Source organism: Aptenodytes patagonicus, chromosome 10, assembly GCF_965638725.1.
Source record: "Aptenodytes patagonicus chromosome 10, bAptPat1.pri.cur, whole genome shotgun sequence".
Classification (NCBI taxonomy): domain Eukaryota; kingdom Metazoa; phylum Chordata; class Aves; order Sphenisciformes; family Spheniscidae; genus Aptenodytes; species Aptenodytes patagonicus.
The window spans coordinates 5,997,282-6,018,105 of NC_134958.1; the positions used below are offsets into that span (position 1 = coordinate 5,997,282).

A 20,824-nucleotide genomic window follows, 5' to 3' on the forward strand; every position below is an offset into this window, starting at 1 on the left:
AAGGCTTGGAAGAAGAAAATTCGGAATGATATTCAGTCTAACTGTACCAAGCTGTGTGAAGGTGGAGAGATGAAATGAATATGCCAAGCCCAAGCCAAACCGGTGGCACAGTCAGCCACAGGCTGACAGTGCAGTCTCAGGGGACAGTCCACCCTACTGTGACTTTCATCCGACACCAACCCATTGATACAATTTTTAAAAAGTCTCAGCAAAAGCAATCTATGCTTTCTCAAGTAGTTTGACATATCCAAACACTAAGTCATTGTGCCGATGTGAAAAGCAAAACCCTCATTCGAGATGGGAAAGGAAAAATCACTCATTTAGTTTCACTAAGTACATTCAGTGACAGCACCAGTGTTTGCCAATTCTGGCCATTAGGTCTGACAATATTCCCTGTTTTCCTGAAAACAAGAAATTATGTGTAGCTCATGAAAAATGAATGCCCTGAATGTCTAGCCTTAATGGTTGCAAAGAAGAGCTTGGAGACCTGAAATGGGTGTGCCTCACAACCTTAGAAAACCCAAAGGCAAATTGAAAATATGCATTTTATTGTTTTTGATCACCCTTGTGATTTTAAGTCATGCATGACTTTTCTTGGAGGCCTGACTCACAGCTTTTAAATGTTTATATGGAGCTGCAGTGTCCCACAAAGAATGAAATGCAGCTGTAAGAGCTGTACCCAGGTGACAGGTATGGGGCAACCAAGCAAACACGAAGCATTTTGTATTTGCCAGCAATTTTTGTTTCGTGTTGGCAAACATGAGGAGTCTGACACTCCTGGTGTTCTATGGGAGCAGAGAAAGCTGATGAAGAGCAAGGTGAGGGGAGGAAGGATTCCTGCCTAACTCGAAAATAGGTGAAAGTTGATCCTGAGAAAAAAATAATAAACTGAATCTAACTGCTACCGCTGTGTTAATGAACGGTTGGGAAGACAGCAAGGGAAGGCATGTGTTTATATCGCAGAGCTGGTAATAAGGGATTCTTGTTCTTAACCCAATTCTGCCACTGACTCATCCAGCAGGGTTAGGCCTACTTTGGTTCTCACTTCCAAGTAGATTAGACTTAACTATAGACCCAGCTGCTGTCACATTTACTCATGTTGAGTAACACTTTCTTCCCTGGTGACACTATTTGTGAAGGAAGAAACTCCATAGTTCACAGAAGGTGATTGACTGAGCCCCACTGTAGAAACAGAAAAGATAAGAAGCATCCACAGCACAGAGGTGCTCTAAGGCTTAGCTAATTAGGTCTATGCCTAATGCATCTCTTAATTAGTTGAGCCATATGTAGATATCGGGATCACTTACTGATCCGCTTCTCTCCAGGCTTTCCTTTGGGAACAAATGATCAGGAACTGAGGTAGGTTTGGGAGTTGAGATTTGCTCAGTTGGCAAGCCCACGGACTCATCCCATGTAGCTGGCAAGGTAACGGAGGACCACCTAGTCCCTCTTCCATGCTTAACTCTGAACCAGCAACAGAGAGGGTGAGGAATTCACAATAACTTTATGGAGATGCTTCTAAAAATCCTTTTACTTAAGTCTAAGATGCTCTGCTCCAGAGCTGAGCTGAGTTTGGAGCCCAGTATAAACCCCCTGTTTGTAGAAGTTCTGCCAGCCTTGAGCGCACACAGCGTACCAACACCCAAACTCGTTAGCAATCACTGACAGCACGAGAGTGCTATTCAGTAAACCCTTCCAGGGAGTTTTTTCATGCTTAACCAAATGTTTGAAAAATAAAGTTTTAAAATTCAATCAGTTGCATAGATCCCTGGACATCATTTGTTCAGGAAATTATTTGGTTAATACTGGTAAGTATTATCAACATTAATATATATATTATTTAGAGGTGCCAATTAATATGATATATCTGCTTTGGCCAGTGCCTGCAGTGTGCCATGCCTCCGTTCCCCCTTGGAGGCATCCTTTGTAGAATGGCTGCAGATCTGTTAATAAGCACTAGATTAGAAACTAATAAATCTCATAGAAACTACATCTGTTATAATTGTATTATTGTGGCTATGCTGTTTAAATATAAGAAGCGAACTTTTATCCTGATAACCCCTCAGATTTCAAATAAACTACACGTGGAGTGAATTCAGGCCAACGCCTCATGTGTGCTCTTAGGGAGGCCCTTACATTTTTACTTCTGATTGAAAATGTTTTGCGTCGTCTTCCTTTGCTCAGTGATCTCAAAGAAAACATTGCCTTGCTACACTTCCCAGTTCCTAAATTATCTCGTTCACATTTATCGTCATTATTCCAGTACACAAAAGTCAGGCTGGGCAGCTAAAGATCATCCGGTATTAAACGCACACTTCAGAACTTATAGCTGCTGTAAAACCCCCACCTTTATGCTTACTGGCTCAAGAACTTCATGTCCTGCTTTTATTACACATCCATAACTTACAGCAACATAAAAACACATCATTGTTTTCCCTGATAATTTTGCCATCCTGCTTTTTTATGAGCCAATCGGTTGGTCTGCGAGTACACGCGCCAGGTACTGTATCTTGACGAAGGGATTGGATTATTGCCAAATAAAACAGTCAGACTATTATTATGGCTAATATGCTAGAAGCGTTTGCAATGGGTTTTTAAATAATCCTCTACATTTATATTGCACCATTCATCCTGAAGAGAACCAAGGTGCTGCGGAGGCTAATAATGGGTCTTTTTGCTCATTGCTAAAACGTAACTGCTGCTAAGCTGGAGAAATAGTGACCATCCTGCACAAACAGCATTACACGAGTGTAGTAGGTAATGAAGCAAACAACAATATTGCCATTTGAAATTGCAAGCTAACTACTTGATTTGGAATTTAATGAGGACGTAAGAGACGATATTCTGCTGCTTGTAAAAATATGCCCCAAAGTATTTTGGGGTGGTTTCATCACTTGTGAGTGATGGCCCTTCCACCAGCATTAGGTTCCCCGTCATCACACTTGGCACAGTATTTCCAACTGAGCCCAGGGACAAGATTGTGACTTGGGCGGTGAAAGCTTCATTTCTAGCAGCGCACAGGTTTCTCTAAAATATTTCCTAAGCGGTCCAGTGACTTGTGAAGCCCAGCTCCCTTTGGCTTAGAACTTGAGCGTACACAGCTTTACTCACGACAGCCCAAACACATGACACACGTGGGAAGGTGCATGACAGGCAGCCTTCAGCCAGGGATGTGTAGGCGCTTTGCTGATGTCTGAGTTGTAATGCAGATAATACCACACTATTTAACAGACAGCGAATCTTTCCTAAATGTGGTAGGAGGATACGTAGCACTCTACTGGACTTAGAGAGATGCATCGTTAGCACATTCCCACAGCCTGCTCTAACTTCGCCTTTGGGGCTGGCTCTGCCACGTATACTTGAAGGATAGGAAGATCAGAGTTGAACATGGGGAAGATGAGAAATTCTTCTGTTATGTCTTTTTTTTTTTTTTATTCACTGTGTTGCTATATGTAGTTATGAAAGGACTTAGTTGTCATCTGAAATAGCAGATAGTTCCTGACAGACTGTCCATATCATGTTGCCTATATAACCTATCATTATATGAATGGAACTGTACTGCAAGGGAAGACAACTGATCAGACCTTCCCTTTAAAAATTATTGCCGAAGGCAGATGGGAAGTACCAAAAGAGCATACACCAAAGCTGAAATCTCGCTTACAGGGAAGATATGGGAAAAATTCACTATAGACGCAGCGGTTTGTGTCCAAATTGGATCCAACGCCAAATTCTTTGCAAATTAAAGATTACCTAGACCCTACAGTTGAGCGTCATTTTTGAAGCCAGGAGCCCAACTCAGTCAAGAGTTGCCCAACTGGACTCTTGAGACCTAGGGTAAGAAAGATGCGTTCCTACCAGCAGGATAAAAGCTGGATTCATTGTCCAGGCTTTGGATCCGTTACAGCGAGCACTGATGTTCCAGGACACCAGCCTCCTCCCCTCACTTACAGTACTGGGAACCGAGCTATTCGCAGTGCAGCGCTGTATTTTCTCTCTGGCTCCCATGCATCAAGCAGAGTATGTCAAACAAACAGTTTCAGATGGTGCTTGTTTTCTGTGCTTAACCAAAATCATTAGGCAAATTATTTGGCAGGGTGCACAGGGATTCAGCAGTAGGATTCCCATTAATATGACCAGACATACATGGCTAAACCGCTGCACTAAAATTTCCCTGCACAGTATTGCCTTTTTAACTTCAATAGTTTGTTCTGTCTATACAGAGATGCTATAGACAAACTGAAGGTAAGGTCCCCAGATTTTAATCACTCAAAAGTCAATATTCCCTTTCTTCAGGTTCCTCAAGCCAGAAGAAACCCTGTGATGTTGCATGACAAAAGGGACGATGTGCCAGATTAAAAGCACTGTAATAGCTGAAACCAATTGCTATCGATCAGTCCTTTGTAGGCTGATAACTCAACTGCTCCCTGGAAATAAATTTCTACAAATTCCTTAGGAGTCAACACTGACTGATGCAATCATTTACCCACGATAACAAGGGATAGCCTGTGATGACTCGCATTCTTCCTAATTTAAATATGTCAGAAGGTACCAAAATCCCAAACTTTAATAAAGGGGGGATGGGAACTAGAGACATCAACAGTAGTTTGTGTAGTGTTAAAGATGAGAGAATATCTTGTCACCGTATCCGAAATCAAGTAAGTACAGGGACATACAGGAACATGGTCAGAAAGACCCCACCAGTGAAGGCATTTAGCTTTAACGGTGAACTTCTTATCTATCATTTTGGTTGTTTAACCACTGAACCTGCTGCAAAACATGCCAGTGGTACAGAACAAACATTCACCGAATATCAAACAGGGTAGAAAGATGGTTTACAACATCACTGCACCACCATTCAGATAGCTCCAGAGCCACACATCATCTACTGAAGGCTCTGATGGACGAGTGGGATTGATTTACAGTAAGATGGCAAGAGAGATTTCCCTCTGCCGTAAGGATGGCTCAGCTCTCGCATCACAGCTACTGCGCTGCTCCAAACTGAGACCCAGGGTATTAAGGACAATTGAAACTGGTGTTTGTTCACCTTGATCTGCTGAGCTCCGGGTTGTGGCAGTTCAGATTCTGCTTGATGAATAGTCGAGCTGTCTTTGCAGGAGGGACAGAGCAGAAGCAGGGAGGGGTGGGAGGGAATAACTTCTGGAAGAAGGAACCACAACAGTTGTTGCAAGGCAAGGCATCAGCATGTGTGAATCAGAGCAACCGTTCTGGATTGTTAGATCTCTGCAAAACCATTAAAAGGAATGAAAGGAACAATCTGTGGGGGGTTCGTCTAGCTAGCAGAGCCTGTCTTAGCTTGGAGTTATGAGCTACACACAAGAAGGTACTAATTGAAATTCTATGGTTTGTGTTATCAAAGAGGGCAGACTAGATGATCTGATTCAAATAGCCATACATTTGTCAGAAGGAAGAGCCTATTTTGACCTTATTCACATCCAGTTGCAACCTGGCTAGTGTAAATATAAAGCAGAGGTAAAACACTACGAAGTCATGACTGCAACACCTACCTGGGGAAATGACTACATGGGCTACAGGGCAACCGACCGAGAGCATAACCCCTTTTTATGGCTGGCGGCTAAGAAATAAATATTGTATTTTTGCTTGTAAACTGAGAACATTTGGTCTGGACTCAGTAGGAGCCAATAATCCTGCAGCTTGGAAGTGACATTTTTACTGAGTCACTTTTCACAGCAGAACACCACTTTCAGTGTGTTATTGGGGTTGTAAACGTTTGTCTCAGCACTCTTATCTTGTTAATATCACCAGGAATCAGGGAATACGTTTGCTAAAACTGAACCCTGTTCCAGAGTGTGAGCTTGTTCTGGTTTCTTCCTAGGAAGAAAATTATCTCTATCCCAACCGAAACCAGGACAGAGCTTCTGGACCACACTTTGTTATCCAGCCCTGCTTCCTCAGAAGATGATAGAAGTGTTCATAGCTCTTTAGAATTGAGATGGTAGCTTTACAGGTTGGATCCTGCAGCTGCACGCTGCCTCCCTCCACGCAGGAGGATGCACCATCAGTAAAACTTACACACGTGCATGTGAGGCTGCAGGACAGGGCTTTAAACCTGCAGAAAGGAAGAAAGAGGGTTGGATGGCATGGATGCTTTAGGATGAAAACAATGTCTCAAAGAGACACAATAGCTAGAGATCCCCAATGCACCTAAAACGCCTCCTGATATCACCAGAGGCCATGGTTAATGTAGAGAGCGTTGTCTGGCAAGGAATTACTATAATAAAACCCCAGTTATTTTCTTTGTTGGGTATCCAGCTGAACACCACGAGCAGAAAGCCTGACTACATCATGCAAGTGTGTTGTGCTTTTACCTTCTAAGGGAGATTAGTTTCCATTAGATTACAAGTTAACTATAAATGTAGTTTATTGTTATTACAATTATTTCCAATTTTCCATTTGCAAAACATTACATACTGACAAAACTATTTCTTTATTTTAAAATGAGATTTTTTTACCCTTTTATGAAATCTATCATTTTAAACTATTTTGGAGAGCTACATAACAAATTAATTTAGTACACTAAACACTAAAGAATCTGACCATGACTGAATAGGAATCCACTCACAAATTGACTATCCAGAAAAAGTGATTAGCAAATAACAAAGGACAGACTGCAAAAGAAATGTTGTTCTACACCAATTACCAGATTATACAAAATTAGCTTCTATCTAAGTGGTTAAAAAGGAAAAATGTTTTCAGGAGCAAGTACCCTGATGAAAGATCAATGCACAAGAAAACAAATTGCCTCAGAGTGTGGTAACACAGCTTACTAGAATAATTTTACAGCTAGCAAGCCTTACTGTGAAAGAAAAGTGATTTGAAGAGATGAACTTGATAAAGCTGTCTTTCAGATTGCCTCACAAGCACTCGATCTTTGGTGACTTAACCAAAGCATATGTCCAAAGAATTACGAGTTCTACATCTTTGGCATCTCTAAGGCAGATCTATCTGCTAGCTACAGCGTCATGTGGGAGAAAAGTGGGATCCAAGAGGTATACACACACATACATATATATATATAAAAATGCCAAAACCAGCATCTCGCTCTATAACATGCTACATTAGACTATGCATTAAAACTAGCACCTAGGCCTGGCTGAGATCAAGGTCCCAGCGTGCTGGCTGCTGTACAAATGAACAGCTCCACTGACTTCCGACAAAGGAGAGAAGAAAACAAATATTAGGGCTCTGACTCACACACAGATGGCAAATGACTGGAGTGATGCGCCTTTGAGTCAGCTCTTACCTGCTCCAGCTCCGTTTGGCTTGTGGCCACAGACTTGTTGTCATCAATAGCCCGGGCTAAGCCATCCCAGCATGACCCAGACCAGCTGAGGCACACACATAAACTCCCTTTAACATGCCTCCTTGGGAAGGCTGCTAAATATAGGGAAAAGACATACACCTGAATGTAATTCTCTGATTTCCTCTATTTTAGAAGCGGGGAACTGAGTCACAGGGAGGCCAGTAGTTTTCTCAAGGTCACGTAGGAGAGCTGTGGTATACGTAGAAAAATTAAGTCGTATTTGCTGAATCAGCAAATCTTTTGGTGAGGTTCATGCCACAGGTGGGAAAACCAAAACTCAGAGAGTTGAAGGGGTCTGCCAGGTCATAGCAACACCGAGTTTTATCCCGAATATAATGACTCTAGACTTTGTGGCTTGCCACCTTTTGTAGGGAGCACTGGTCCCTGCCAATACATCCAGCTAACAATTGAGTTGTACTCAAGTGAGACAACAACTCTCAATCTCCTGCAGGCAGCCAGAAAAATGAACTCCCCGTGGAACTGCAGCGGCCATTTATTAGCGCAGGAATATAAAGGAGGGATGTAAAGCAAACTAATTACATTTGATGGGGGCTTTTTGGATCTGGGCTCTGAGTTGCAAAAATAGATTGGGAATGGCTGTTTATTGTCAAGCCTCCAAAAGGAGATTAAGGGCAAAGGAAAAACAAGGATGTTGCTATTATTTATGTTGCTCGAGCACCGGCCATTGGAAATGCGTTTCTCATTGAGTGATTAACAGTTATCCAGCACAAAGAGCAAATAAAAACCTTGTCTAACTCAGTCAATCCCATTCTCTCTGGTCTTGCTGCATTAAATCATGTGAAACTGGCTGTTTTATTTACTGTCGCTCCTTAATATCATTAGTCTGCTGTGATGTCACGTTTCAAAATTAGGAATAATTAAGAAAACATAAAGAGATCCTTAACTAAAGTTCTTTTCTCTTGAAAACCAATAACTTTAGGCTTCATTTAGCTCCCTGTAGATAGATTCACATCCCTGCACAGATGAAGTTACCAAAATCAATAGAGCTTTGCTGAGGCACAGGGGGTCAGTCTGTGCAGAGCTCCTCTGACTTCATGAGCAAAGCACTCACTGCTGGGTCCAAGCTTCCATCTGCGTTTGGGTTTAAAAAGGTTTCTCGGCTCTAGAATAAACTATGAAAGCCCTTGATTAAGTCATTATGATGCATAATTCCCTGGCACGCCAAGAATCTAGTCCCAAATCGATACAAAGGCAAGCCTGCTAAGGATGAATGGTTATTCTGGGATTTTATTGTGAAAACTCCAAATTACATACACTGAACTGCTGGTATGGAGTTTGCTTGCTGTTGCTATCGATAGCCGTTAAAATGCCTCACAGATTAAACGCAATCATCCTCACTCTTGCCTAATGAAAGGCTATCACGGTCCCACTCCCGCTGTTTTGTGAAGCCGGGGGGCTTCGTGTCGGCTCGGCACTTCTCCCCACGCTCAGTGAGCTGGGGCAGGAAACTCCTCCTGGCTTTAATGGGTGAAACACCCAGCACGAGGCGATCCCTGCTCCTGACTGGGGCATTTAGGCGTTGCTTTATTGGCTGTAACAGTCAGCACTAACAAGTAAATGCTTCGCATCGAGATGATTTGAAAGGGTCTAAAAGAACTCGGCTTTCTGAAAGACAGAGCATTTTAGGGCCGGAGCAGGCACCGGTATTAGCATCATTACTAACACGCTTACAGTGTCCGTGCAGGCTTAATTCCTAGATACACAGCCACGGCAACGAAGTGATGGGCAAACGTAATTCAAAGCACAGAGCACTGTAAAGTTATATGATTAAAAAATGAGCTAAAAAGCAAATTTCTTTCTGCTTTGGTTAAAGAATGGCAGCAGGTTTGGATAACTAGTCATGGTAGCATCAGCTTCCTCCACACTTATTTAACAGGACGTCACTTCACTTAAAAAGATTGAGGGGATAGTATTACATGCTCAGACAGCACAGCAATGTATGTGGTATAAATACCTGGGGAGACAGATTAGTTAGCTATTTCTGCTCACAGCCTTCTCCTAGGAGCGCAGAAATGCCATCTCAGCATGCTTTTTTGGAGGATCAGAAAATCGTAAGAAACACAAGGATAAAAATATACCATGGGAGTTACAGCTAATTTCTTGCTATAATTTGCAGCAATTTACACATAATCATTGTGGGCTTGAAAATACTGCACAGTGCCAACAGCAGAGTGTCTCCTGAAATGGTGCAAATCAGAAGAATGAGAAATGCAGTTTGGATTAAAAAACCCCCCAGAAGGGTTGTTTGGGCTATTAGGTTCACAGGCTCTTCCTTGCAGTTGACTTATGCAGGAGATTTTATTCTACCGTATGCAGCCGTTTCTTAGGCTATAGGTGGATGGAACGAGTTTCATACCAACTGCTTTTAGACTTCAGAAAAGTCCTACCAAACAGCAATGTATTCTGTGTCTTCCTCGTGTGTTAGATGAAGGGGTTTAAAAAAAAAAAGAAAAAAAAAGGCTGTAAACAGTAGGCACTAGCACCACATTTTCATGCAAATACACATTTAAGAAGGTAATAAAATTGTAGCAAAATTACTGAATTAGGATTCAGAAATGTGTTTTAATGTAAATATTTATTTCTAGCGTATGAAAATTACTGAAATCACATTACACATTAATTTCCTTAAAAATAATTTGAATTCAAAGTTCTGGATTGATTATAAAAGAGGAAAATATCTTTACACTGTACATTTGTAGTTTTCTCCATTTTTATAACTAAAAATAATTCAAAACAATTTGAAAGGAGAATAAAAACAAATGTGCCCCCAGACTGGAACCCTGCATATAAAACAAACTAAAGATGAGTTATGAACCTCCGTGAAGAGTGATTTATAGTAGAAATACTGGTGTTGCTACAACCCTCTTTTATAGGGTCATCAACGGAGGGGATATCATAAATGGGGGGTAAAATGATTTATTTAAAGAATACATTATCTTCTAAAGGAAACATATTTAATCTATGAATCACTAACACTTGACCCAGTGCAAAGGTTTCTAGTAGTAACAGGAGCAGATGCAGGCTTGATATTTTAAATAAGGGAGAAGCACAGAAGCGAGCACGCTCCTGGGAGGGCTGATGTAGAGGACTGCAAACCTCTGAGGCGTCCAGGTAAATTGTACCTGCTGAAGTGAGCTTGAATTTTCAAGCTATTTATTTCAAAAACATGAGATACATAAGCTTCCCTTGGAAAATCAAATAGCAAAGGATTTAAAAGCATGCCTAACTTCAAACTGTTACCAGCCTTATTGAATAGCTGCAATTTTTTTCGAAGGCACCTAAAGGGCCTGGGCACCCATATCCTATTCACGCTCAGTGGAAACTCTTTACCTAAATCTTGTTCGTATTTTGAAAATGTCATCCAGCGGGACTCTCTGTATGCTAAGTTAGGCTCAGGTATGTTACTGAAATGCTGTCTCACCACACTTTGAATGTCACCACCGTTTAAAGTAGCTTTAAAGCATTGGTGCAGCTGATGCTGAATGCCTGGCTCTCCTGATGGCGTTATGTCTTCGGAAGACACAGATCTGAACCAAAGCTGCAGATCAATATACAGATGGACTTTGCACATGTTCACGTTGCACCTGCCACAGCAGAAGGAACCAAAAGTCAAGACTACCCTGGACTTGTGGGTGCGAGGGACACACAAAGTTTTGGTTATGGTATTGAGGCATGAGCTCTCGAATTCTTATTTCATGAATACTCACAAGCGGACCTTTTTTTTTTTCTTTCTTCTGGGAGCAAATATTTTCAGCAATGAAGCTGGCTTCAGCAGAGGGTGTTTCTGCTGGCATCCGCAAGATCTTGCTAAGCTTCTACCAAGATTTTACCTGTTCATGCTCCATTGTCTGGGAAGCTTAGGGAGCCTTACATTTCTGTGGCTCACTGCTGACAACTATGACCATCTGTTCAAATTCTCCTAATCCTAGTTAAACATTTGGAAAGGCTTATGAGAATGTAGAACATGTGTCTACACACGTGTATGATGACACATGGCACATGCATAGTGGAGCAGTGCATTTGGCTGCCCCCTTGACTCATGGTGATGAGAGAAGCTGGGGTCCTGAAGAAGCCAAGTTCTGAGTTGAGATGAGTTACCAGAGGAAGTGACGAGGCAGCAGCTGAACCCTGAGTAACACAGCCAAACCTAGCCCTTCCTATAGTTCCCTTATGTCGCCGGAGCGCTATGGAGGAGTCATAAGGGGAGCGGAATGGCCTCTCAGAATTCTTCTCGTGCTTGAGCAATGGAGAGCCACGGTGTGCATCTTCATATGATCCATCCCCCCAGCCTTTGCTGTGTGCTCTTTGGGAACCAGAAGGGAGCTTATGCCATATTGGTCAGCCCTCAGTCATTCTGGACTGCACCCCAGCTCAACAGTAAGCTGGAGTAGCTACTTGCTTTAGTTTATGTTGGGGACCACTTTGGCTTTCCAATTGGCCCAGAACCTCTCAGTTGGCCCAGAAGATGCAGAAACCAGCTACATCCGCCTGTCCTTCTTGGAGCTTGTCTTCTGTGCTACATCTGCATCTCCTGAGATACACAGAATGTGAGCTGGCTCTACGTCTCTCCTTCAGTTGCCACAGAATTTGAGATCCAGGATCTTGCTACAGATATTTCCTATTCTGTCTCCATCCTAGAAACATTAGGAGATGGGCTGAGGTGTTTTAGAATGAACTGCTCCCAAAACTTCTTACGGAGATGTCCTTTCCAAGCTTTGGACTGGAGACTTTGGCGCTTCCCAGCTGACAGAATTCTTCGGGAAACACAGTATCATTTATTAATTTAGATCATTACCGGGGATGAGTCCCAATGCTACTGTATTTTAGGTTTTTTTCTGCATATAGACTCTCAAAGCACAGACTTGAACGCGTATTCGAGGTCCAGGGAGGTAACGGGGATTTCTCCTGTGCCGGGCTCCTTCCTCTGCGTGCAGCCAGGCCGGCTGCGACTAGGTGGCAGCACTCCACTGGGCAAACCTGCCTCTGCCTTTAGTACCAACGAACCATTTCAGCTCACAGAAAAGCCAGCTGGCATATTCCTATTTCTAGGAAAATAGAGGGTAAATAAAAGTCACCAAAGCCTCCTGAAGTCTCCTGTCAGGGCTGTGCGGGACAGCTGGAAAGCTACAAGTGAACTGAGCTGTTCTTTTGCAATGAAATCCAGTACCACACAAAAATCGTCCTGGTTTGGACATCAAAAAGGGAAGAAAGCCAGAAAAGAATCTGTAAGAATCTCAGACTGTTACTCCAGACAAAGCTCAGCTGCCTTAGAAGAGCTCACAGTTCCCACATTCACCTGGAACTGGAAGAAGTCTGGCAAGGCAGATGCAGCACAAATAACTCAACGAAGCTTTTGTCATTTTGGCTTAGTTTTGTCTCGAACACGATGAGATAACATCGTCTCTCACAAGTCAGTTTTATGAGTATCTGTCAACTCAGTTACCATCTGTTTTGGAAAATAAGCCTTTTCAGGTTAGGGTAGGATGTGGAGTCAAATCCACAGAGCACAGACTTAAATGAAAGTATCTGAAGCCCCTTGCTATTCCAGGTAGCGAGGGGAGGGTTTGCATTTGAGCTTCCATGTCAAGCTGGTTTCTGTTTCAAACCTTTCATTAACACTTATCATTTATAAAAGACAAAGTATACACAGCAAAGAGGAGAAGAAGAAAGAAGCAATGCACCGTATGAGAATGCAGTCTATGCAACACTGGGGAGATAGAGCAGGTAGGAAGAAAAGCAGAGATTCATTAAGTTAAAGGTATTCACTTATAACTACAAAATGTGAATAAAGTCTGGTAGGAGAAAGGAAGGCACTGCCTAATGTAGAAAAAGGAGAATCAGAGCATTAGAGTGGCACAACACAGGTAAGAGATCCCAAAGCTGATTTCTTACAGTGCTTGGAGTTGACCATTAGAGCTGGGGAAGATTGGGCTATGCACTCCGGTCTGACTCTTTATGTATATAGATATATAATACTGTCATTGCTACTAAACATCCAACACTTGGAATTGTACCCTCCGCTACATGCTATTGAAAAACAAACATGTCTAACATTGAAGTCGATAGACCCGGGGCAGCTTCAACAGCTACATCCTGAGCTCTGGTCACCGGTGTCACAGCTTGCTGTTAGAGGTGTCTGCTCAGAGCTGCCACCCCCGCCTGGGAGCCCAGCTCCGAGCTTCACCTTACAGCCCTTTAAGAGATCAAGAGACTGTAAGTGGCAGCATTTGCACCAAAATTGCCGAGGTATTAACATTGATTTCTTTCAATAACGGTGACATATTCATAGCCTTATTTCATCACCCTCCTCAGAATCCTAAATGCTACACTAATGAAGAAATATCTGCTTCTGCCTGTGCTCTGCTGCTTGTTGACGGTGAAGAACACACAACTTGTCTCCTTAGGTATTGTTCACTGTTCTCATATTTAACTATTACTTACATTCACAAAGAATACAAAAAGCTTTTCATTAATCAACTATTAAGAGAGTCAGGAGTGATCTGTAACTTCACAGACTGTGCTATATAGAAAAAGGATTCTTGTGATTTTTCCTCGAGTACCTCTCTCAGCCCTGTTCGCAGCAAGCATCTGACAGGAGGGAAGCTGTCTGGCTAGAGCAATGCCTTCCCTCTGCCCCAGAAATTTCTGCCCAGATTTAGCTGAGTTGGGAAGAGTTAAGGACTGTCACAGCCTTTTTTTTTTCCATTTGCATTCCTCATAAAATGTTGGCAATTTGCTGAAATCACTGAACATAACAAAGGCAAAGCCAGCCTAACAGCTCTGCCAAAGCAGCAGCTGCAGGTATTGGATAGAGGACACCTCTGAACTTTCAAAATGAGCTTTGGTAAGAACGTGTGTGTGTACGGCGGGGAGGAGAGCTAGCTGCCCACCCCCAGCCCACTCCCAGTCCCAGCATCGCATCCTTCCCGGGGGGTAACATCTAACACGAGAGTTTTTCCGGCTCACACAGCCCTCCTAAACCCATTCTCTCCCAAAGGTGAACACAGCACCAAGCCACCTCTTTCTTAGCTTCCAAGAGAAAACGAGGGAAATATTTTCCGGAATCGCTGAAGTGATTGATGTCTGTGCTATGCTGGTGATAGCTTGAGGTTTCAAACCCCGCTGTGCGTGGAAGATTACTGGGTCGTTCTGAGCCAGACTCGCCACATGCAGAAGAAAAAAACTGAGAAGGAACTGGAAACTACCCTGTTCTACTCAATGGGTCTCTGCAAAACCGGGATGTCAAAGCAGCAGCATACACATTTTGGGGGGGGCTAGCTAGGGTTAGCAATATCGCGACACCAGAGGTGTATCACAGTCTAGATATGCTTTGCTCCAGTATGATTAGGTGCCAGTGCTATGCTGATATCTGAGACTTGAGCCCTGTGCTGGCCACCAGGCACGCAGCTTTGCTCATCTGCCATAGATCTGAGCAACAGAGAGCACCCATGGCTGGAAACAGGCTCACCGCCATCCTTGGAGCAAAGAAGAGCTGTTGGTGTGTGGGGCCGGGAATGCCTTTTGCTTTCAGAGAAGGAAGAGACGTGAATGAGACGTGGGTCAGAAGTAGAGGGATGAAGAAAGGGGGATGGAGAAAGAGAGGGGTCTCCAAACATCAAATTGCTCGTTGCTCTGAAGCCTCTGCAATGGGGTGAGGTTCTCCACAGACACATCCTGACCCTCTAGCAAGATCAGGTTGCCTCAGGAGAAGAGGTTTGTAAGGAAAGAGTGGGCTAGGCACCCCTGCCCCTTCTCCCAGAAAATAACTGCTTGACCAAAAATTTGAATCTAAGAGCAGCTCTTGTAGGTATCGTAGGTATTTTGTTACCCGTCATGAAAGATTCAGATGGTATCACACATCACTAGCTTGGCCCCATATTCTCCATCCCATGTTCTGACATGCTGTCTGCATTAGCATTGTCTTTTATACTAATAATGTCTTTTACAGCAGAACTCCCCGTGGGGGAAAGAAATCTTTGAAGCCACCCATTCAAATCTTCAAAGAGGGACCTTGAAGAGCGCTCACAGAGAGAGTGGGGGGAAGTTTGGAACAGGGGATAATGCTGTAAAGCTGGCTTTCCCCTTTTTCCATCCATACTTGTACCACTGTTGCGTTCCCACTTTTTGCAGCTATGTAAAGCTCCCTGAGTGCTGAAGAAAGTTTATCCATTCTTCCACCCTGTTGGAAATGTCTACCAGTTTCTTCAGAAAGTTGTGAACCAGAAATAACCCATTAACCTGCAATACAGACTGAGGGGGGGGGGATGGGGGGGGGGGGCTGTATGCTCCTATAGCATACAATTTTTAGGCATGTTTTTTCAAGCCAAATGCCTAACCTTTGCTAGCATACACCATTCTCAGCAGTCTGTAAGCCAAATGCCAAATCTTGTTAATGTTTCACAGCAAAAGTCCCTAGGAAATGCCAATTTATATTGCTAAAGAATGTGGTAAAAGCTGGTAGATTTTAGTTGTGGAACCATGCTATTTAGAGAAATAATAAATCAGTCAAGAAGACATGTTTTCTCCCCTTGAGCAGACGCTTTTTCTTTCATTTCCGCTGTGACATATTCCACAACCCACACAATCATTAAGTCACTAGGTTTTTACAAGAACTTCTGTGGTAAAAGCAAAAAATTCCATCAAAACCCAACGATACAAAGCTGTGTGCATGTCCTGTGGCTGCTCATTACTAACCCTGATTAAGAGTGGTGCACTGCTCTCCACGTTTCGTTCTAAATGGAAACTGCCGAGTTCTATTACGTTTATTACTTAGCTCAAGATTATCTGCAGTATGTGCTTCAGGAATCACACCTCGGACCAGCCCAAACCAGGGTTGCTCACGTCTTGCGAAATATTGCATCTTCGCTGCAAGATCAAACCGAGGAGGCTCTCAGACCATTCTTGGACAGGATTGATATTACCTCCGTAGCTGTTGCCAAGAGAATTTTCAATGGTGTCATGGAAGAAAAATTTGCTGATGGAAATACTAACTGGGGACGAATTATGACCATATTTACGTTTGGAGGTCTTCTCACTAAGAAGCTTCAAGAGCACGGAGTTCGGCTGACTGGAGAGGAGAAGGAGCAGATTTCTTATTTCATCACAGAGTACATAATTAACAACAAAGCCGAATGGATAGATGCGAACGGTGGCTGGGTAAGTTTCTCATTTTCCACCAAAGTCTAGATTAGGAGATTTTGTTTAATTAAGGAAAACTATTGTTTCAGACACTGTCAAAATCATTTTATTCAGTGTTTTATTTGGTGGTTTAATATTCGATGTCTGGAATGTCTCCTTGAGACTTACAGTGAAAGCTTTGCTTCTGCTTTAAATAGAACAATGCTAAAAGACAACTTTCTTTTTTAAAAGGCACTTTCTGTACCTGTAACAGTCGAAACCCTAGAGTTAGTCTTGAATCATAGAATCACAGGATAATTCAGCTTGAGAGGGACCTTAGGAAATCATCTGGTCCAGCCTCCTGCTCAAAGCAGGTGAAACAATGCATGCCGCTAAATTTCCCATTATTAAATCTAAAATTAAGTGGCATCCTAAGGTTAGTGCAGCAATTTTGCTTCCATAGAGGAGTTGGTCCAAAATTACTAAAGTTCAAAGTAAAGGGAAGAATATACAGGTGTGATCCTCACAGCTGAAGTCAGTACTTTTGCTGTGGATTTCAACAAAGCCATTCTTTAATCCCCCAAATCAGTTTTAGTTAAACAAATTTACAGGTAAGTGCAATTGCGGTTAAATTTTTTCTGCTTGTTTGGACTGAGGTAATCCTAGGACTTCCATATACCGATGGTCAATGCTGAGAAAACCATTTGTCAATATGTGGATTATTTTGCCAAGCTGCTGAAACTCCCTTCTGCCAGTGGAGGAGAGGTCCCTTCTGCTTTGCAGAGTTTCATCATGCCAATACCTTTTTCTTTTGCAGTTAGGGGAAACTGAGAATCAATGGCATCAGAGTTGTCAGAGTTATTTCCCTGGTGCTTTTTTCCTTCACCTATACGTAAATGTTACTTTCTCTTTCCACCCCTCTCTCGTTCCACTTCTATTTCCTATTTGCTATTACTTTTTTCCCTCACTTGTTTTCTAGTGTCTTTCTTTTCCTTTCTTCTCTTTTTGCTTGCTTTGGTCCTTCTCTGTCTGGTAACAGTAAAAGAAGGTGACAGTGAGTCATGGACCCCTGATGCATCAGATTTATTGTAAAGGCTTCTCTTTCCATCTCTTTCAAATAGAGTCAATTTTATTTAAGAGAAGTATCAATTCCTGGCAACTTTCTGTCATAATACACGGCTCATTGTAGTAGAATAAGGAGGCTTAAAGGAAGATATTTATAAGTGTATTACTACATCACAAACACAGTACTTGTATCTTCCTTTAAGATGTGGGCTCAGATGATACATCTCACATCCATGCTCTATTTACACAGCAAGGGCAGAGTCTTGACTTGGAGATAAAACAAACACGCAGCAAGGTTCAGCTATTTTCAGCCGCTGCTTTTAAAGCCCTGTTCATCTTTTGGAGGGAGAGCTCGGAAAACCTGTCCCTCTATGCACAATGGTGTAGCACTCTGTTAATCCGATACTAGCAGAGAGTGGTGTGTTTTTCCTACACGTTATTTTTAAGCTGTCCCTAACCGTGCATGTTCTTTTCCACAGGAAAATGGCTTCCTAACAAAGTTTGAAAGAAGATCACTACTATCTTTCTCCAAAATTACAGCCATGTTCATAGCTCTTTTTTCCTTGTTCAGAGAGTACTACTGAAAAAACGGACCTGCCATTCATGTGTAATCTAGATATTGCCACAAGCTTCATTGCTAAGCTTTCCTCCAAGCAATATCAACACGAAAATAACATTCTTCCATAATTTGTTTTTAATTTATTTGTATTTATTTTTACTAAATACAATGTTTAACATGCTATCCTAATTGTCAAACCTGAAGATGAGATCCCTCCAAAGAGGAATTGACACAACATCATGCAGCAATTCAAGTCGCCCTTTCCAGGCAGGACTGCTTCGAGAGAGAGATCATCCTCCACATCCAGACAGGTCTTGGGATCTCTGTTGCACCTCCATGAAAGGACATTGTTTTACTGAAATACAATCCAATGGGTTAAGAAACAAGTTTTAATGTCATTTGTTTTGTAAATGAAATACTACTGTAATGCATTTTATTGCAACCTTTGTATAAGGAAAAGGGGGGGGGGGGTGTCTGTGAAGAAGAAGGAAATGCAAATTCCAGTGTAAAAGTGGGTACAAGTTACTGACACAGACTAAGCGATTTTTATGGGAAGAACAATTTGTGGAAGCTAGCAACTTAAAAATGTGCACTCACTTACTGTTAATGCAATGGTATGTGTTTCTTTGTTGTATTTTTTTAATTGCTCATATCTACAGTGAATGTTCTTTCAAATTTGTGCAATGTAGTCATCTGGCTGAACTTTTTTTTAAACTAGATGTTTTAAAGTAGACACGTACAAAATATTTTTCAAACGAGAGATTTGTGTAAATACACTAATATTTTTGAAAAATACATTAAAATATGTATTTTAAAGTCTTATGATTGGTCTCATTTCTTTCAGAAAAATTGGAGGATGGGAAAAGATCTACCTGAGTAAGATAACTCTTAGAAAAGCTATCACAGTGCTACTGGAGAATCCAAGCAGTATTATGTGTTTGACCTGAAGTTCATGGATGTCAAGACTTCAATTTTCTGTAGTACTTCTCAAGTATTATCTGGTAGCTTGTATAAGAAACAGACAGCTTGTGGCAAAATAAATGAACTGGATCAGCTCTGATGACAGTAATTAGTGTTTTGGGATACACTGCAAACTCAGCAAATTCACAAGTAGGACCTAACAGATTTCCAGGCTTTTATAGTCTGGGGCAACTACAGTTTTGACTCAAATTCCATTTGCTTTCAAATGTTAAACAATAGTTCTTCAAGAATTCATTCTAGAAGGGTTTTCTTTAGCTGTAATGGCTTTCCTACATTAGGGAACTAAGGCTGGGCCTAAACACTCTTCTTTTGTAGACGCGTTGGGAGGGGAACCAAACTGAGACAGCAGTGAGCCTGTGGCACACAACAGCATTATTCTGGGAGACAAATCCTCTGCCAATCAAGGCTTTATGATCCCGGGAGAATGAACCAGCCTCCTTCTGGTAATGGGTTCTCCATCTTTCATCTCGACGTAAGAAACTTTTTACAGTAAGAACAATTATTTACTGGAACAACCCCTCAGGGACATGGTAGAGTCCCCATCACTGGAGGTTTTCAAGATGCGACTGAACAGACTGCTAGATAGCGTCATCTAGGCTCCCTCTCCCATTAAAGGTTGGACCAGGTGATCTTTTGAGGTGCCTTCCAACCTGGGTCCTTCTATGATTCTATGCTTTAACTTGGTGGGTTTAACTACAGAACGCAAACAGATGTTAACATTTGCTAGAACCTGTATTGCGCCCGCTCCCTCTCCCTCCCCAATGAAAACAAAGATTATTTAGCATGTATAGCAGGACTTCTGAGATAAACTGTGCTGCTGTTGAAGAGGAGATGGCAGCTTCCCGAGGGCAGGGGGCTGCTAAAGGCAAATGCCCACCCCCAGAACACCTATGGAAGTTCCTGTCAGAAATGACATTTTAAAACAAATTTTGACATATATTTATTTATTTGCAGTCTATGTCTTCATGATCAGAACACTAATTCTCACTTAGTTCCTTTTTGTGCACTGTTGTAAGCACGTATTGTAGTGGCTAATGCCAGTCTATTAATACCACGTTCACTTCCTTCTACACTAATCTAGTGACCTATTTTATACTGGGGAGCACAATTTTTTAATTAAATATAAGAGGCTAACCTAGCCTTTCCAAAATCTTGGTGATGCAGTAACTTTAGAACTTGCCTTCATGGTAAGGCCTGGGTTTAAACAAAAGAAGCCTGGATCATTAATGGTCCAGTGGGCTCCAGATTACCTTCACCAGGACAAAACCTCCATTTGCTCTCCATTTAAGAGCAAGAAAAGCAGTGATGAGATATACCACCCGGATTCTAAACATAAAATGTCTGAAAACAACAGGGCTGTTAGCTAAGACTTATAAAATAGTGCAGATATGCTTTGTTAACTGTCATGCAGTTATCTATACATGACACTGTTTGAGTAGTGTCCCGGGGCACTACGGTTTAAGTGATCTTTACAGCTGTCAGGCCATACGCAGGAGAACACAACACTGTTTCTAGAGCAAAAGATGAGGTCAAAGAGCTGCAGAGTGGGACAGCTGATGACTTAATCAATGTGCACAGAAGCTAAATTGAGATGTCACCAAGTACCACGTACAACAGGTTTATGGAAGCAAGTATTCTCCTGTAGAACCATCCCTTTCTGCACTTAAGGATGGGTTGGATCATTAAATGTGCCAAAACGAAGCCTCCAGCATCTCCCTTTGGACACGGCTACGGCTACC

At 42.2% G+C, this 20,824-nt stretch overlaps 1 protein-coding gene across 1 annotated transcript; it reads left to right on the plus strand.

Moving 5' to 3' along the window:
* The first annotated feature begins 16,092 nt into the window (after positions 1–16,092).
* On the plus strand, positions 16,093–18,904 carry BCL2A1 (BCL2 related protein A1). Its single transcript, XM_076348695.1, has 2 exons — positions 16,093–16,519; positions 18,025–18,904. The coding sequence occupies exons 1-2, from the start codon at positions 16,100–16,102 to the stop codon at positions 18,127–18,129; spliced, it is 525 nt and encodes a 174-aa protein (XP_076204810.1). The 5' UTR covers positions 16,093–16,099; the 3' UTR covers positions 18,130–18,904.
* The last annotated feature ends 1,920 nt before the right edge of the window (positions 18,905–20,824 follow it).

Bases quoted from the DNA above. Each gene is read 5' to 3' on its own strand.
- BCL2A1 (XM_076348695.1), top strand. From the start codon at position 16,100: ATGGAAACTGCCGAGTTCTATTACGTTTATTACTTAGCTCAAGATTAT. The intron at 16,520-18,024 runs GTAAGTTTCTCA...TCTTTTCCACAG, and splicing joins TAGATGCGAACGGTGGCTGG to GAAAATGGCTTCCTAACAAA.